Source organism: Notolabrus celidotus, chromosome 17, assembly GCF_009762535.1.
Source record: "Notolabrus celidotus isolate fNotCel1 chromosome 17, fNotCel1.pri, whole genome shotgun sequence".
In the NCBI taxonomy this organism is placed as follows: Eukaryota; Metazoa; Chordata; class Actinopteri; order Labriformes; family Labridae; genus Notolabrus; species Notolabrus celidotus.
In genome coordinates this window covers 30,102,560-30,116,162 of record NC_048288.1, presented here as the reverse complement: position 1 = coordinate 30,116,162, position 13,603 = coordinate 30,102,560, and the positions used below count along the sequence as shown (strand labels likewise).

The window sequence follows — 13,603 nt, the reverse complement described above, 5'->3', positions numbered from 1 at the left end:
TGAGAAAGACAGAGGGGAGGGAGATAAGAAGAGGATCAGGGAGAGAAAGCCCGGCAGTGATTTGGGTCTGTGTGTACGTCTCGCTCTGTAACTCCACATGTCAAATGGGTTGGACCTGCTCTTCTCTCTCAGGGCCTGAGAGTTTGCCTTCCTCTACGCCCCTCGATTTCCAGCAGAGCAAAGTGTGTTTTTCCACTCGGCATTAGGGGATGATTCACTGGGTCTGCTGCGGTTTACCCTCAGCAGGATTAGAGCCGGGAGCCGTCTTATTATCTTCCACAGTTCGAGCTCCGTCGTCTGTTAGAAAGAGCAGTGGAGCTTAAGACAAATTAACCCCTCAGTGCCTTTTCGGATGGCACCGCTCCGGCCCCGGAAATGGCCCTGGGAGAGTCTGGCGACAGGGGGGCGAGTAGGACAGAGGATGGGATTGGGCGTCCGTGAGAGTTTGAGGGGTTTGTTAGGGTTTAATTTATGCTGTAGGGTTGGGCAAAGTGGAGAGAAGGGCACTGAGGGAGGAAACAGGAGCTCTATACGCCGACGAATGCTCCTGACAAGAGATTTATGGAGAGGAGTGAAGGGAGTAAGGTCACAGAGAGCGCAGATCCTCCTCTTGTCTGAGGAAGAAAGACTGACGGAGCGTTTGAAGAGTTTGGTAACCTACAGAATAACTTTCACTGGATGATAAAACTCAAAAACTGTGATGCAAAAATAGCAGTTCTGTCTTTCAGTGGAGAATCATTCAGGGATTTTCAGATTTGATATCATTACGAAGCAAAGCAAACACGGTTATGACCTTTATACACATTCTCTGGTCTTCCTCTTCTGTTGCAACTCAGATCAACATCAAACAACGACGAAGTTTGAACTGAGAGAGTCGTGAAATCGAGGACAGGTTAAGAAGTTGGGAAGAGTTGGTGGAGTCAACGAGGCAAGAAGAGACTCAGGAGACCAGGCTTTAGTCAGGTTGAGACTTTGCAGGTTTTTTTGTCATCACTTTTGAGGTGTTGGAGACATGTCGTCCATCTTAATGTACACTAACACAGGACTTCCACCAGATCTGTGTCCGGTCTGTCTCCAATCCGCTGCAGTCCGTCTCCATGCTCTCTCGTCCGTCAACACCCACCAGTTGTGTTTTCAGAACGCAGCACGGAGCAGGACCGCTGGACAGCTGGAGTCATGTGACCGAGGTTTCCCCGCAGTAATCACTGAATCAAGGATTCTCCTCCTCCTCCTCTCCTCATCCATGTTGTCTTTCTGGTTCTCTGAAAACCTCTGACCTGTTGACTCCAGGCCTGGCCCTGACATTCATCACAAAACATAAAGAGCAGGTATTCTGCCTCATGTTCAGGCCTTATATGGCCCTGTCCAAAAACTGCTGATCTCAGGCTGGTGTCTTTAAAAACTCTCACCCCTCAGAAGCCTCCTCCACTGTTGCCATAGAGTAAAGTTGTCATCATGAGTCCTCCAGATTTCTCTGTTCAGGTAGCTGTAGACAGAACCATCAGAGGTGTTTCTATTCTTCATTATGTTAGAGTTGTTCTTTACCGATCTGACATCGGACTTCCACCAGATTCGTGTCCGGTCCGTCTCCATGCTCTCTCGTCCGTGAACTTCCGCTGGTTGCAGTTTCAGAACGCAGGACAGAGCAAGACCGCCGGACAGCTGGAGTCATGTGACCGAGGTTTCCCCTGCAGTAACTACTGAATCATGGATTCTCCTCCTCCTCCTCTCCTCATCCATGTTGTCTTTCTGGTCCTCTGAAAACCTCTGACCTGTTGACTCCAGGCCTGGCTCCGCTCATCATGACTTTGGTTTGTTGTTGTAGTTAAGTGAAATACGATCTGGTGATAACACAGAGTGTTTTATTCTGAAAATTAACTGGATGTTTTCATTTTGTTTTGGTGAAACCTGACTTCCTGTCCCGCTCCATCTGCTCTGTTGAGATTGATGCGTCGTGCTCCGGCATCCGGCTAAAATAGAAGAGGGATAAAGAGAGATGATAGTGGTGAGACGGATAGCAGTAGTTGTAGCAGCAGGCCGTCTGTCGCAATGAGCAAGAGGAAACTACGGGACAAGGGAGCTCAGGGACTCCAGAAAGGTCTATCTTATCATTTATGACTTGGACTAAGTGTGATTCCCTGAGTTTGCCTAAAGATAAGACACATTCTAAGCAAGTCCCATATGGTCTAGCGGTTAGGATTCCTGGTTTTCACCCAGGCGGCCCGGGTTCGACTCCCGGTATGGGAACAGTCTTTAACCTTTGAAGCTACCTTACATGAGTACTCTCATTTCTGTCATCCTCAATGCAAGAGGTTTTAAAAGTGACCCTGTAAACTGGAGACCTTCAGCTGAATGTGTCAGTGTTTGTGGAGTTTACACAGCTGTTGAAACACAGAGGGAGTTCCTGGGAATGCAAACTAGTTTAGTTTTTATTAAGATTTCAAAATATCCTCATCAGATATTTAATGATGGTCTAAAGACGTTTATGAGGGATGCATCCGGCTGAGAGTCTCCAGTTAACAGGGTCGCTGTTTAAACCAAAACACCGGCCGATCTCTGCGATCACGGCTTTTTGAGTTCAAAAGGATTTTAAAGCCGTGTTGAAACGTCTTTGCTACTCGCGCTTATCTCCTCTCACGTGTTGATTCAGTGAATCCATCTGTGATGAAATATAGCACCATCTAAAACAGACCAGCTGAGTGTCTTCATGCTAACAGGCTAACTGTTGTGTTGCTCATAATGATACCTGCCTGTCCGTCTGCTTCTATGGTGTCACCTGTGATGAATGGCATTCGTCTTTGTTTTACTGCCCTCTCCTGGTCTGGTGGTGTAGTGCATTTACTTTTTTTCCCCTCCATACGTCACTGGCCTGATTAACACAATCTATCCACGACTTCAGCCCGCGGTGGAAACGCAGACAACAATGGGGGCACAGGAACCTTTCAGTTCAGGGTAAAGTAGTTCTGGGGGCTAAAAGACCCTGGAACTCACACCTTTAGTCTGAAGGTGAAATAGTGCCTCTGTTACATCCAGTCAGGGTACAGTGACATGATGCAACTTGCAGAAACCTACAGCTTTGTGGACTCTGAGTGTTAAAACAAAGAGAGACTAATTAGAAAGAAATCCTCTGTGTGTAATTGAAGTGTTCTGCTCGACATGCTGCAGGAGAGGAACGTATTTATGTGAAAACTTAAACCCTGGGTATATTAGAGGCTCATCTTTTGTGCAATTTCACCGCTGAACGCCGCCCAGCAGGTGAGCCGGAGCCCACGAATCCAGATTCAGGTCTTTGTTGTTTGTTGTGACGGTGGAAATGGATTTCATAGTCGTGGAAAACATCATCTGAGGTAGATTATCACTTTGATTTCCTTCCTTTCTCTTCTCCTCTCACTCCTCCGTCTCTGCCTCCCTCTTTGATTGACAAAAGCAATTAAGCCGAGCCTCTTGTTTATAATTGATTAATTCTTCGTGTTCGCTCATGTTCGCATCGCAGCCAAAGCAATCAGATGGAACCGTTTTGCGAGGCGCCGCCGAGTCCTCGCTGCTCAGGTACGACGTACGGCGGCGGCGGGGATGAACTTTTAATCAGAGCTGCAAAACAAAACAAGTCAAGCGAGTGAAGTTCTTTGAGGGGAACTGTAATGAAAAGTGAATCAGCTGCAATAACACTTTGAGGACAATCCAGCATATGATTGCAAATTTAAAAAGCTACTTAATCTTTTGAATGCTTTGGGGAATCGCTCCTCACTGTGAGAAGAAGCTCTTCATTAACGTAACGACACTCTGAAGACGCTCAGAAAGCATCACTTCTCTTGTTCCTCTTGTTCCTGCAAGAGGCGATGTGAGAGAAATCAATTCCCTCACCTCGAGGTGGTTTCAGGACAGTGGCGCCGTATAGTGAGGATGATTCTAAGGGCCCATGACTGACAGGGGGCCCGAAAATCATAATTAATATTTTATTCAGAATAAGGTAATTAAAAAAACGGTCCAGTTGTCTTCATATAATGTATATCAGAGATCTCTACTTTATTTGGGCAAATTCATATTAATCCCCCCCCCCCCCCCCCCCCCTGTATCGGCATGAAATGGTACAGCCCAGCCTGAGTCGTACTAATCAGCTGTGCAGCGCAGTCAGACAGAAGTAGTGCACAGAGTGTGCTAAAGGCAACTAAAATGTCTGGAAAGACAAAGCCTCGGTCCCAGAAAAGGAGGGAAAGAAAGGAGAGAGAGAAGAGACTACAGTAAATATTTGACTCCAAGAGGCAAGATTAGGGATCCACCGATCCCACTTTTTAGGTACCAATACTGATATCGATACCTGGGCTTTGGTATCTGTCGATACCGATACTAGCCGATCCGATCCTGGTATTGATTTAACATTCTCTATTCCTTAAAGGTGACATATCACGCTTTTTTCATCAATATATATTGGTCTAAGAGGTCCCCAAAACATGTCTTTAAAGTTTATGCTCAAAAAAACACTTTGAAATCAGATTTTGGTCTGCCTGAAAAGCCCTCTTCTTCAGTCCTCCTCAGAACAGTCTGTTTTCTCTCTGACCACGCCCCCTCAGGAAGTGGGTGTGCCTCGGCTGTCCAGCACGTTGATCTAATGTTTACATGTTGGCTGAATATACACGGCTGCTCAGAGATCACGTTACTTCAACCCTCTGAATCTGATCCAGAATCTGATCCTGACGGAGAGGCGCCTGCAGCAGGACCTTTCTGAACCATTGGTCACAGATTTAGTGTTTCTTGTTGTTTTATTTATCAGTATGTAGACGTGTGTCTTGGTACACAGCTACCAACATATAGCTATGTGGCTATGCTAACTAGCGCAAGCACTTATCCATGATAAATAAAAATCATCCACTAGATCTTCAAATCTGCAGACGTGGGGAGTCAAACCGACCTTTGTGTTTATTAAGACAGCCTACAACTAGCATGCCTCCCTCCTAAGCTCCTTGTTAGCACACATTTGTGCAGGTAATGAAAAACGGAGGAGGGATTCAGTATTATTTTATACAGTCTATGGGCTGAACAAGCTCCGAGCTCTGACTTCCTGTTACAGACCGGATATTGTTGTTACGTAACAAAAACACTGAAGTCTGAAACGGCTCGTTTCACACACATTTACAGAAAGGTGGAGAAATCAGAACAGGGGCAGAATGGATTCTTTTCATTCTCGGGGGGTTAGTAGACAGGGACACATATTTCAGGTAGAGAACCATTAAAAAGTCCATTTTGCATGATATGTCACCTTTAATGTGAGGATAGAATCATGTTTTGGTAACTTCAGGCTTTTCTGACTTGATGGTGAACTGTACCTGGGTTCAAAGTGTTAAACCAGAGGCTGGAATCCCTTCATTTCAAGGATCTGGAACAATTAAATCCAATAACCTGTCCGTGTTTTCACACTTTGAATCCATTAATAGAAGGTTTCTTGCTTCTTTGCAGTCGGCTACAGCTGACATAAACTTCCTCCTTTGGGCTTCCATTATATTTTTCGGTAACACTTTATATTAACTACACACTTTTAAGCATTAGTTAAGCATTAATTAATACTTAACTCATCATCTGTAAAGCATTGTTCATACATTAATACTCATTTATATATCATGTACCAACACAGTTATGTTTTATTATCATGAATATGACTCTCTATAATGTGTTAACTAACTCTTTGTTCATACTTTATAAATGATGGATTAACCAATTAAAAATGAGTTATTATGGTCATTATAAAGCAGTTATAAACACATTTACAGGTTATGATTCTAACATTTAGTAAGGGTTAGTGAACACCTTATTACATAGCAAATTATGATTAATCAAGGTAGTCACAAAGGACTTATAAGCTGCTTGTTCATGGTTTTGTGAGCTGATCTAAAGTGAGGAACATATGAACTTAAAATACTCTGCAACTGAAAAAGAAAATCTCTCAAACTTAAAGTGCTCACAGTGGAAAAACTCAAATAAAATATGACATATCAAATATATAAAAAGACACAGTAACATTTAAACTCTGGCTGTATGAAACCATTTGTAAACACAAGTTAAAATGCAGCTGCAAAACTGAACAATATCTGTGACTTCTGTGTTTTAAGGTGCTGCTGGTCTTAAACCTCATTAATGCTTTGTAAAGCATATAAAAGTCCTCACTTTAGATCAGCTCACAAAACCATGAACAAGCAGCTTATAAGTCCTTTGTGACTACCTTGATTAATCATAATTTGCTATGTAATAAGGTGTTCACTAACCCTTACTAAATGTTAGAATCATAACCTGTAAATGTGTTTATAACTGCTTTATAATGACCATAATAGCTCATTTGTATTTGGTGAATCCATCATTTATAAAGTATGAACAAAGAGTTAATTAACACATTATAGAGTCATATTCATGAATAATAAAACATTTATAACTGTGTTTGTACATGATATATAAATGAGTATTAATGTATGAACAATGCTTTACAGATGATGAGTAAAGTATTAATTAATGCTTAATTAATGCTTAAAAGTGTGTAGTTAATATAAAGTGTTACCTATTTTTCAGTGTGACCGCCATCCGTGGAAACATTACCGCTGCACATGTTGCAAGTTTCTGGTGGAACTGTTAGCAAAAGAAGCGTGACATGCAGCTAAACTGCAGAGCCTCTGTAGTTATCCTCCATCATGCTCCACTGGGCAAAAATGCACAGACCGGCCGGCGCTGATGATGTAGGAGACGCACATGGCTGTTGTAAACACAGGACAGCATAGAACTGAGATGAATAGATCTGTCATATGGATCAGCACTATATATCGGCCCCTTGTCACCGATATCCGATCTAGCTTTTTGAGTCCGATCTAGCCGATATCCGATACCAGGATCGGATCGGTGCATCCCTAGGCAAGACAGCTGAAAAGGTAGAGTTATGTAAAGCTTTGACTGGGTCGATTGGATCTTGGAGATGTGGTTACAGCAGTTGCACAGGGTTCTTGTGGCCTTTGGTGATGTGGCCCAATGTGATATTTTTTCCCCAAATCCCTGGCGCCGCCCCTGTTTCAGGACGACAGACACAGCAATGTTTTCTGATTTTTTATTAGCAAGAATACAAAAAGTATCTACATTCACATACCACATACTGTAGCATGACTGACCACATGGATTCAAGTAAAATTCAATCGTTTATCAAAATGTTCTCTCACGTCTTTACACGTTTGAAAAATCCGTTTTTTCTTTTGGTTTTCATGTTTTTTTTCTTCTTCATCCAAACGCCCTTTTTTATTTTCTGTCTTCATCCTTTTTTACATTTGGCACTTGATGCAGATTATCGATGTCTCTGAAGTCCACAGGATTGGAGGATTAAGCCACATTTGTGTGGTGGCAGAAAAAAAGCAACACAGTATCTCGCCTCGTGCTCGTTTCGCCGTCCGGCTGGGCACGATGGTGGATCAGAAACAGGAACTGAAAGGCGAGAAACGATGGAGAACATCTCTCCAGTTCCATCCAAAGATTGCAAAAAAAAAAAAATGGCTTCCTTCTCTTCCTCGTGAATGCAAAAGTGTTTTATGTTACAATACAAAATGCTCCAAAATAGTACAAAAACAAAGAATACAATAAACAACCCGGGAAAAAACCCACAAGGGGATTACACATCATCTCCTGCATGAAGAACGTCACAGAGCGACACAAACAAGGGCGCTTACATCATGTATGTTACAAACACAGAATGACCGCTTCACAAAGCTGCAGGTTTTGAAGTTCAGTGTTGGTTTGAAGTACAATAATTTAGCAAAAACAATATAAATACGGCACGTGAACAAAGGAATAAATTAAGAGCTGCCACAGATGGAGTAAAAAAAAAAGGACGCTCTCTGTTTTTGCAGCGTGACTTTCTCTTTCAGCGGATCAGCTCTCAGAGTTTTATCTCCCTCTGTAAGGAAAGTAGTCCCTCTCTCCGGCATGAATCAGTCTTCGCTTTGAAGCGAGGGGCTCTGCCCGTGGCGGGGTCAGGCAGGAGAGTTAACATGTGCTTTGAAGCCGGTTTCTTCCGCGGGGGCCTCGCTGAACTCTGAAGCCCGTCTCTGGGGAGGAGGGGGGGATTTAAAAACCAGCTCACACTGCTTCCACGGGCATCCCAGGCCGCCATCGCCGTGGAGAATCGAGGCTTCGGCAGGATTTCAAGTGCTAACAGTCATGGATGAGAGCTGCTGTGACACAGTCGGAGTCTCTGCTCTGATTTTATTGTCTCTCTTTTTCATTTTTCTGATTCAAAAGGCCAAAAAGGTTCCGCCGCTCTACCACAAAGGGGGACTGTTTGTCTCCAGCACGCCGTACATCTCCGCCAGCTTTTTAAAGCGAGGCCCCCAGTCGTTCAGATAGTCGTACTCGTGGTCCGTGTTCGACGCTCCCGACTGGAGCGAGCTGAGCGACTCGGCGACCGACCCCTCTCCTTCGTAGGCGTACGTCTGCAGGGAGTCGTACGGCGGAGCGCACGGGTCCAAATCCGCCTCCAGGAGCTTCGCCAACACGTACCCTTGAACGTTACTGTCCCCGCTGCCGCAGCCAATCACGCACGCCTGAGGCACGTACCGGGACAGGCTCTCGATCTCCGGCAGCATGTCCTGTCTCATCTTCCCCGGGTGGTGGTGAGCCTCGCGCGGGTTCCACATGGCGCCGATGTCGAAGGCCTCGGTGTCCTCCTCGCCGCCGCCCTCGTCGTCGTAGCGCACGATGTTCTCGTGGATGTTCTCCTCCTCGTCGCAGAGGTACGGCTTCTTGCGGTGAGTCCGCAGGGAGAGCATGAGGAGAATCATGACTGGAGGTGAAGAAGAGAGGAGAAACAGTCAGTCAACACTTCCTCCTTTAAACTTAATAAACCTCCTGTCCTCGAACTCGAGACGAGACGAGCCGCTGCTTGGAACAGGAGATGGTTCAGGATTATTAGAAGCAGCCAGATGAGGATTAAGTTTCTCTTTGCATCTTGGCCGGCGTTCATTAGCCTGTAGCATCACTCTGTGTTTTCCCTGCAGGCTGATATGGACCCTCTTTATCTTTCCCTGCAGACCTGAGAGTGTGAACATGAGGACTCAGCGCGGTGACTCACTCTGTTCCACCAGAGAGAGGCGACACATTTAAACAACCAGGATCTCTTTGTTTGAACAGACGACTCAATTAGATAAATAAGCGTTCAATAATATAAGTCAGATATATTAAATACACCATTAAATGATTTATGATCTTGAAAGTCATTTTTTAGAAGGATATTGATTAAAGCTTCAGTGAGTAACTTTCAGTTTGTGTCGTCTTTGGCGCCCCCTGTGGTCAAAGCATGAACTTTTATCTCTTAGCTGGTGTTTTTCTCACATGTTTAGATAATATTCTTTGCAAAAGTATCTCCGAACAGCCTAATGACGCCTAATGATGAGAAATTAACTTTGAAAAAGTAGCTTTAAATATGTCCCATATGGTCTAGCGTTTAGGATTCCTGGTTTTCACCCAGGTGGCCCAGGTTCAACTCCCGGTATGGGAACAGAAGCTCTCTTTACCACTTTGTGTTCCTTCCTGTTTGACTTTGAGTCTCTGTAGATATGCATGTCAACCCCAGCCAGTCAGCAGGGGGAGCTCTACTCTTTTCCAAACAGAGCAGGTCTAGACCGTACTCCAGGTAGCGAGCTGCTAATCAGCCTCTGAGCTCCAAAGGTCTTAGATGTTTAAATTAAAAAAGTTGCTCATAATAACTTGGACTTCCATATTACTGAAGGAAAAAACTGTTTTCTGCTGGGCTCCCTTCTGCAGGAAAATCAATATCAATCAATCAATCTTAATTGGATAGCGCCAAATCGCAACAAATGTTGTCAGGTCTAGACCGTACTCCATGTTCTATTATTAACAAAGACCAAAACATCAAGACCAGGATCAGATCCAGTCCCATCTTACAGACAGGACTCGGTCTGATCTCATCTTAATCCACCATGAGCAGAGCACTTTGCAGCATTTAGCAAGTTACAGTGGCAAGGACAAACTTCCTTTAACAGGCAGAAACCTCCAGCAGGACCAGACTCATGTTAGACACACATCTGCTGAGACCGTGTTGGAGAGAGGGATAGAGGGAGATGAAGAGAGAGAGAGATGATAGTGGGGAGACGGATAGTAGTAGTTGTAGCAGCTGGAGTCTGTTGCAATGATCAAGAGGAACCTACGAGACAAGGGAGCTCAGGGACTCCAGACTAAGTATTATTTCCTGAGTCTGGCTAAAGATAAGACACATTCAAAGCAAGTCCCATATGGTCTAGCGGTTAGGATTCCTGGTTTTCACCCAGGCGGCCCGGGTTCGACTCCCGGTATGGGAACAGTCTTTAACCTTTGCAGCTTACATGAGTACTCTCATCCTCAATGCAAACACAGATTAGCGATCTGATATCGCTGCTATCTCCACTGACTTGAACATTGAACTCTGACCTTTGCACGAGTGAAGTGTGTCAGATCATGAAGCCCTCTGTGGTCTACTTTAAACTCTGGAGAGAGACTCTGATATACATCAAAGTAAAAGCTTTTTAAACTTTAGATAGAAGTTTACTCAGGTCTATTTTGTGCACAAGGTTGAGGTGTTTCAGCTTGCATCTCAAAGCACGACATGAAAGCATTTAACAATAAACCTGAGCACTGGTTTTCAGGGACTCTGGTTCAGGTCATAGCTCACCTAGCAGGACAAAGATGCAGGCCAGGATGGCGATGAGCGCTCCTCTGCTGAGGCTCGCAGGCAGGGTGTACGCCTCCGCGTTGCACGACATGAGGTTCCCCTCCTGGTCGCAGCTGCACACTCGGATGGTCAGCGTGCTCGTGCTGGTCTGCACCGGCTGCTCGCCATCAGAGATGAAGATGGGCAGGTAGAAGACGGTCTGGTCCTGCTGGGACCAGCCTCCTCGTCGAGTCAGGATCCACGCCGTGTTGTCTGGAGAGAGAGGGAAACGTCAGTGAGAGGTTGAGTCGGGTAACAAGGAGGATGTCTGAACGCTAGAACAGACACTAGGAGATCATGGGTCCAAATCCTTCAGATGGCCCTGCAGATTTCTTGAAAGCACTTTTTAAAAACAAGTCCCATATGGTCTAGCGGTTAGGATTCCTGGTTTTCACCCAGGCGGCCCGGGTTCAACTCCCGGTATGGGAACAGTCTTTGTGCTTTGTAACTGTTTATCCTGAAAGGCCTTAATCTGTGTTCTCTGATCTCAGGTAAATATCAACATGTAGCACCTTTGATTGGTGTCTCTATGCTTCAGTCAACTGTTCCAGGAAGTTCAGTCCTTTTCATTGATAGGTGTCATTAAACTGATCACTCTACCTTATTAAGGACAAATCTATTCAAGCCCAATCTCAAACTAAAGGTCAAGATGAAGAGTTCAGAGTCACGAGTATTGATGTCACAGATTGATCAGCTCTTTTGTTCTCCAGTGACCATTTTTTGCCTTGTCCAACCCAGTTATTCTCACTACCTATGCTAGATTTGTTGACTTGTAAGCCTGACTTGTAAGCTCTTTGATGATCTCTGAACACAATCAGGATTAATAACGACATAATACTCATTCCCATACCGGGAGTTGAACCCGGGCCGCTGGGGTGAAAACCAGGAATCCTAACCGCTAGACCATATGGGACTCTTAGGAACCATGCCCTAATTTTATAACTACCAACCAATCTATAAGAGCTAAAGTGAAGTTTTGACCAATCTATAAGAGGTAAAGTGAAGTTTTGACCAATCTATAAGAGCTTAAGTGAAGTTTTGACCAATCTATAAGAGCTAAAGTGAAGTTTTGACCAATCTATGAGAGCTAAAGTGAAGTTTTGACCAATCTATGAGAGCTAAAGTGAAGTTTTGAACAATCTATGAGAGCTAAAGTGAAGTTTTGACAAATCTATAAGAGGTAAAGTGAAGTTTCTACCAATCTATAAGAGGTAAAGTGAAGTTTCTACCAATCTATAAGAGGTAAAGTGAAGTTTTGACCAATCTATAAGAGCTAAAGTGAAGTTTTGACCAATCTATAAGAGCTTAAGTGAAGTTTCTACCAATCTATAAGAGCTAAAGTGAAGTTTCTACCAATCTATAAGAGCTAAAGTGAAGTTTTGACCAATCTATAAGAGCTAAAGTGAAGTTTCTACCAATCTATAAGAGCTAAAGTGAAGTTTTGACCAATCTATAAGAGCTTAAGTGAAGTTTTGACCAATCTATAAGAGCTAAAGTGAAGTTTTGACCAATCTATAAGAGCTTAAGTGAAGTTTTGACCAATCTATTAGAGCTAAAGTGAAGTTTTGACCAATCTATAAGAGGTAAAGTGAAGTTTCTACCAATCTATAAGAGCTAAAGTGAAGTTTTGACCAATCTATAAGAGCTAAAGTGAAGTTTTGACCAATCTATAAGAGGTAAAGTGAAGTTTTGACCAATCTATAAGAGGTAAAGTGAAGTTTCTACCAATCTATAAGAGGTAAAGTGAAGTTTTGACCAATCTATAAGAGCTAAAGTGAAGTTTTGACCAATCTATAAGAGCTAAAGTGAAGTTTATACCAATCTATAAGAGCTAAAGTGAAGTTTCTACCAATCTATAAGAGTTAAAGTGAAGTTTCTACCAATCTATAAGAGCTAAAGTGAAGTTTCTACCAATCTATAAGAGCTAAAGTGAAGTTTCTACCAATCTATAAGAGCTAAAGTGAAGTTTCTACCAATCTATAAGAGCTACAGTGAAGTTTCTACCAATCTATAAGAGCTAAAGTGAAGTTTCTACCAATCTATAAGAGCTAAAGTGAAGTTTCTACCAATCTATAAGAGCTAAAGTGAAGTTTTGACCAATCTATAAGAGCTAAAGTGAAGTTTCTACCAATCTATAAGAGCTACAGTGAAGTTTCTACCAATCTATAAGAGCTAAAGTGAAGTTTCTACCAATCTATAAGAGCTAAAGTGAAGTTTTGACCAATCTATAAGAGCTAAAGTGAAGTTTCTACCAATCTATAAGAGCTACAGTGAAGTTTCTACCAATCTATAAGAGCTAAAGTGAAGTTTCTACCAATCTATAAGAGCTAAAGTGAAGTTTCTACCAATCTATAAGAGCTAAAGTGAAGTTTCTACCAATCTATAAGAGCTAAAGTGAAGTTTCTACCAATCTATAAGAGCTAAAGTGAAGTTTTGACCAATCTATAAGAGCTTAAGTGAAGTTTTGACCAATCTATAAGAGCTAAAGTGAAGTTTTGACCAATCTATAAGAGCTTAAGTGAAGTTTCTACCAATCTATAAGAGCTTAAGTGAACGCTAAAGTTGCTATGAGTGAGAATTTAACCAGACTTAGATGTCCGGCACATTCCTGGTTGAGCACTGTGATGAGGTTTTTGATAATGAGTCCATCTTTGCTAGATAAATACTAAGAAGTAAAGATTGTTCCCATACCGGGAGTTGAACCCAGGTCACCTGGGTGAAAACCAGGAATCCTAATTGCTAGACCATATGGGACATGTCAATACTACTACAATAAACCAATTAAGTCCAACTTAAAGGGGACCTGATGACTTGTTTGATCAGATTCCATCAATCTGACTTCAATGAATATGCCACTCAGATTTTGTACAGTCTGAT

The 13,603-nt window shown here is 43.1% G+C and overlaps 1 protein-coding gene and 5 non-coding genes across 7 annotated transcripts in view; 4 read left to right on the top strand and 2 right to left on the bottom strand.

Annotated features, from left to right (window-relative positions):
• Positions 1 to 2,175: 2,175 nt before the first annotated feature.
• trnae-uuc lies at positions 2,176 to 2,247 on the top strand. Its single transcript has one exon. It is a non-coding gene; the product is annotated as a tRNA-Glu (tRNA).
• A 4,820-nt stretch (positions 2,248 to 7,067) lies between these two features.
• LOC117828633 (cadherin-20-like) overlaps positions 7,068 to 13,603 on the bottom strand; it is a 146,058-nt gene continuing 139,522 nt past the window's right edge. For both annotated transcript variants that reach the window (XM_034705816.1, XM_034705817.1), the window contains 2 exons: positions 10,688 to 10,939; positions 7,068 to 8,803 (listed from right to left, as the gene is read on the bottom strand). In XM_034705816.1, the coding sequence (XP_034561707.1) occupies positions 8,283 to 8,803; positions 10,688 to 10,939 (773 nt within the window). In that variant the 3' untranslated portion in view covers positions 7,068 to 8,282. The remainder of the gene's footprint in view (positions 8,804 to 10,687; positions 10,940 to 13,603) is intronic.
• Positions 9,446 to 9,517, top strand: trnae-uuc. The gene has a single exon. It is a non-coding gene; the product is annotated as a tRNA-Glu (tRNA).
• On the top strand, positions 10,266 to 10,337 carry trnae-uuc. The gene has a single exon. It is a non-coding gene; the product is annotated as a tRNA-Glu (tRNA).
• On the top strand, positions 11,084 to 11,155 carry trnae-uuc. Its single transcript has one exon. It is a non-coding gene; the product is annotated as a tRNA-Glu (tRNA).
• trnae-uuc lies at positions 11,568 to 11,639 on the bottom strand. The gene has a single exon. It is a non-coding gene; the product is annotated as a tRNA-Glu (tRNA).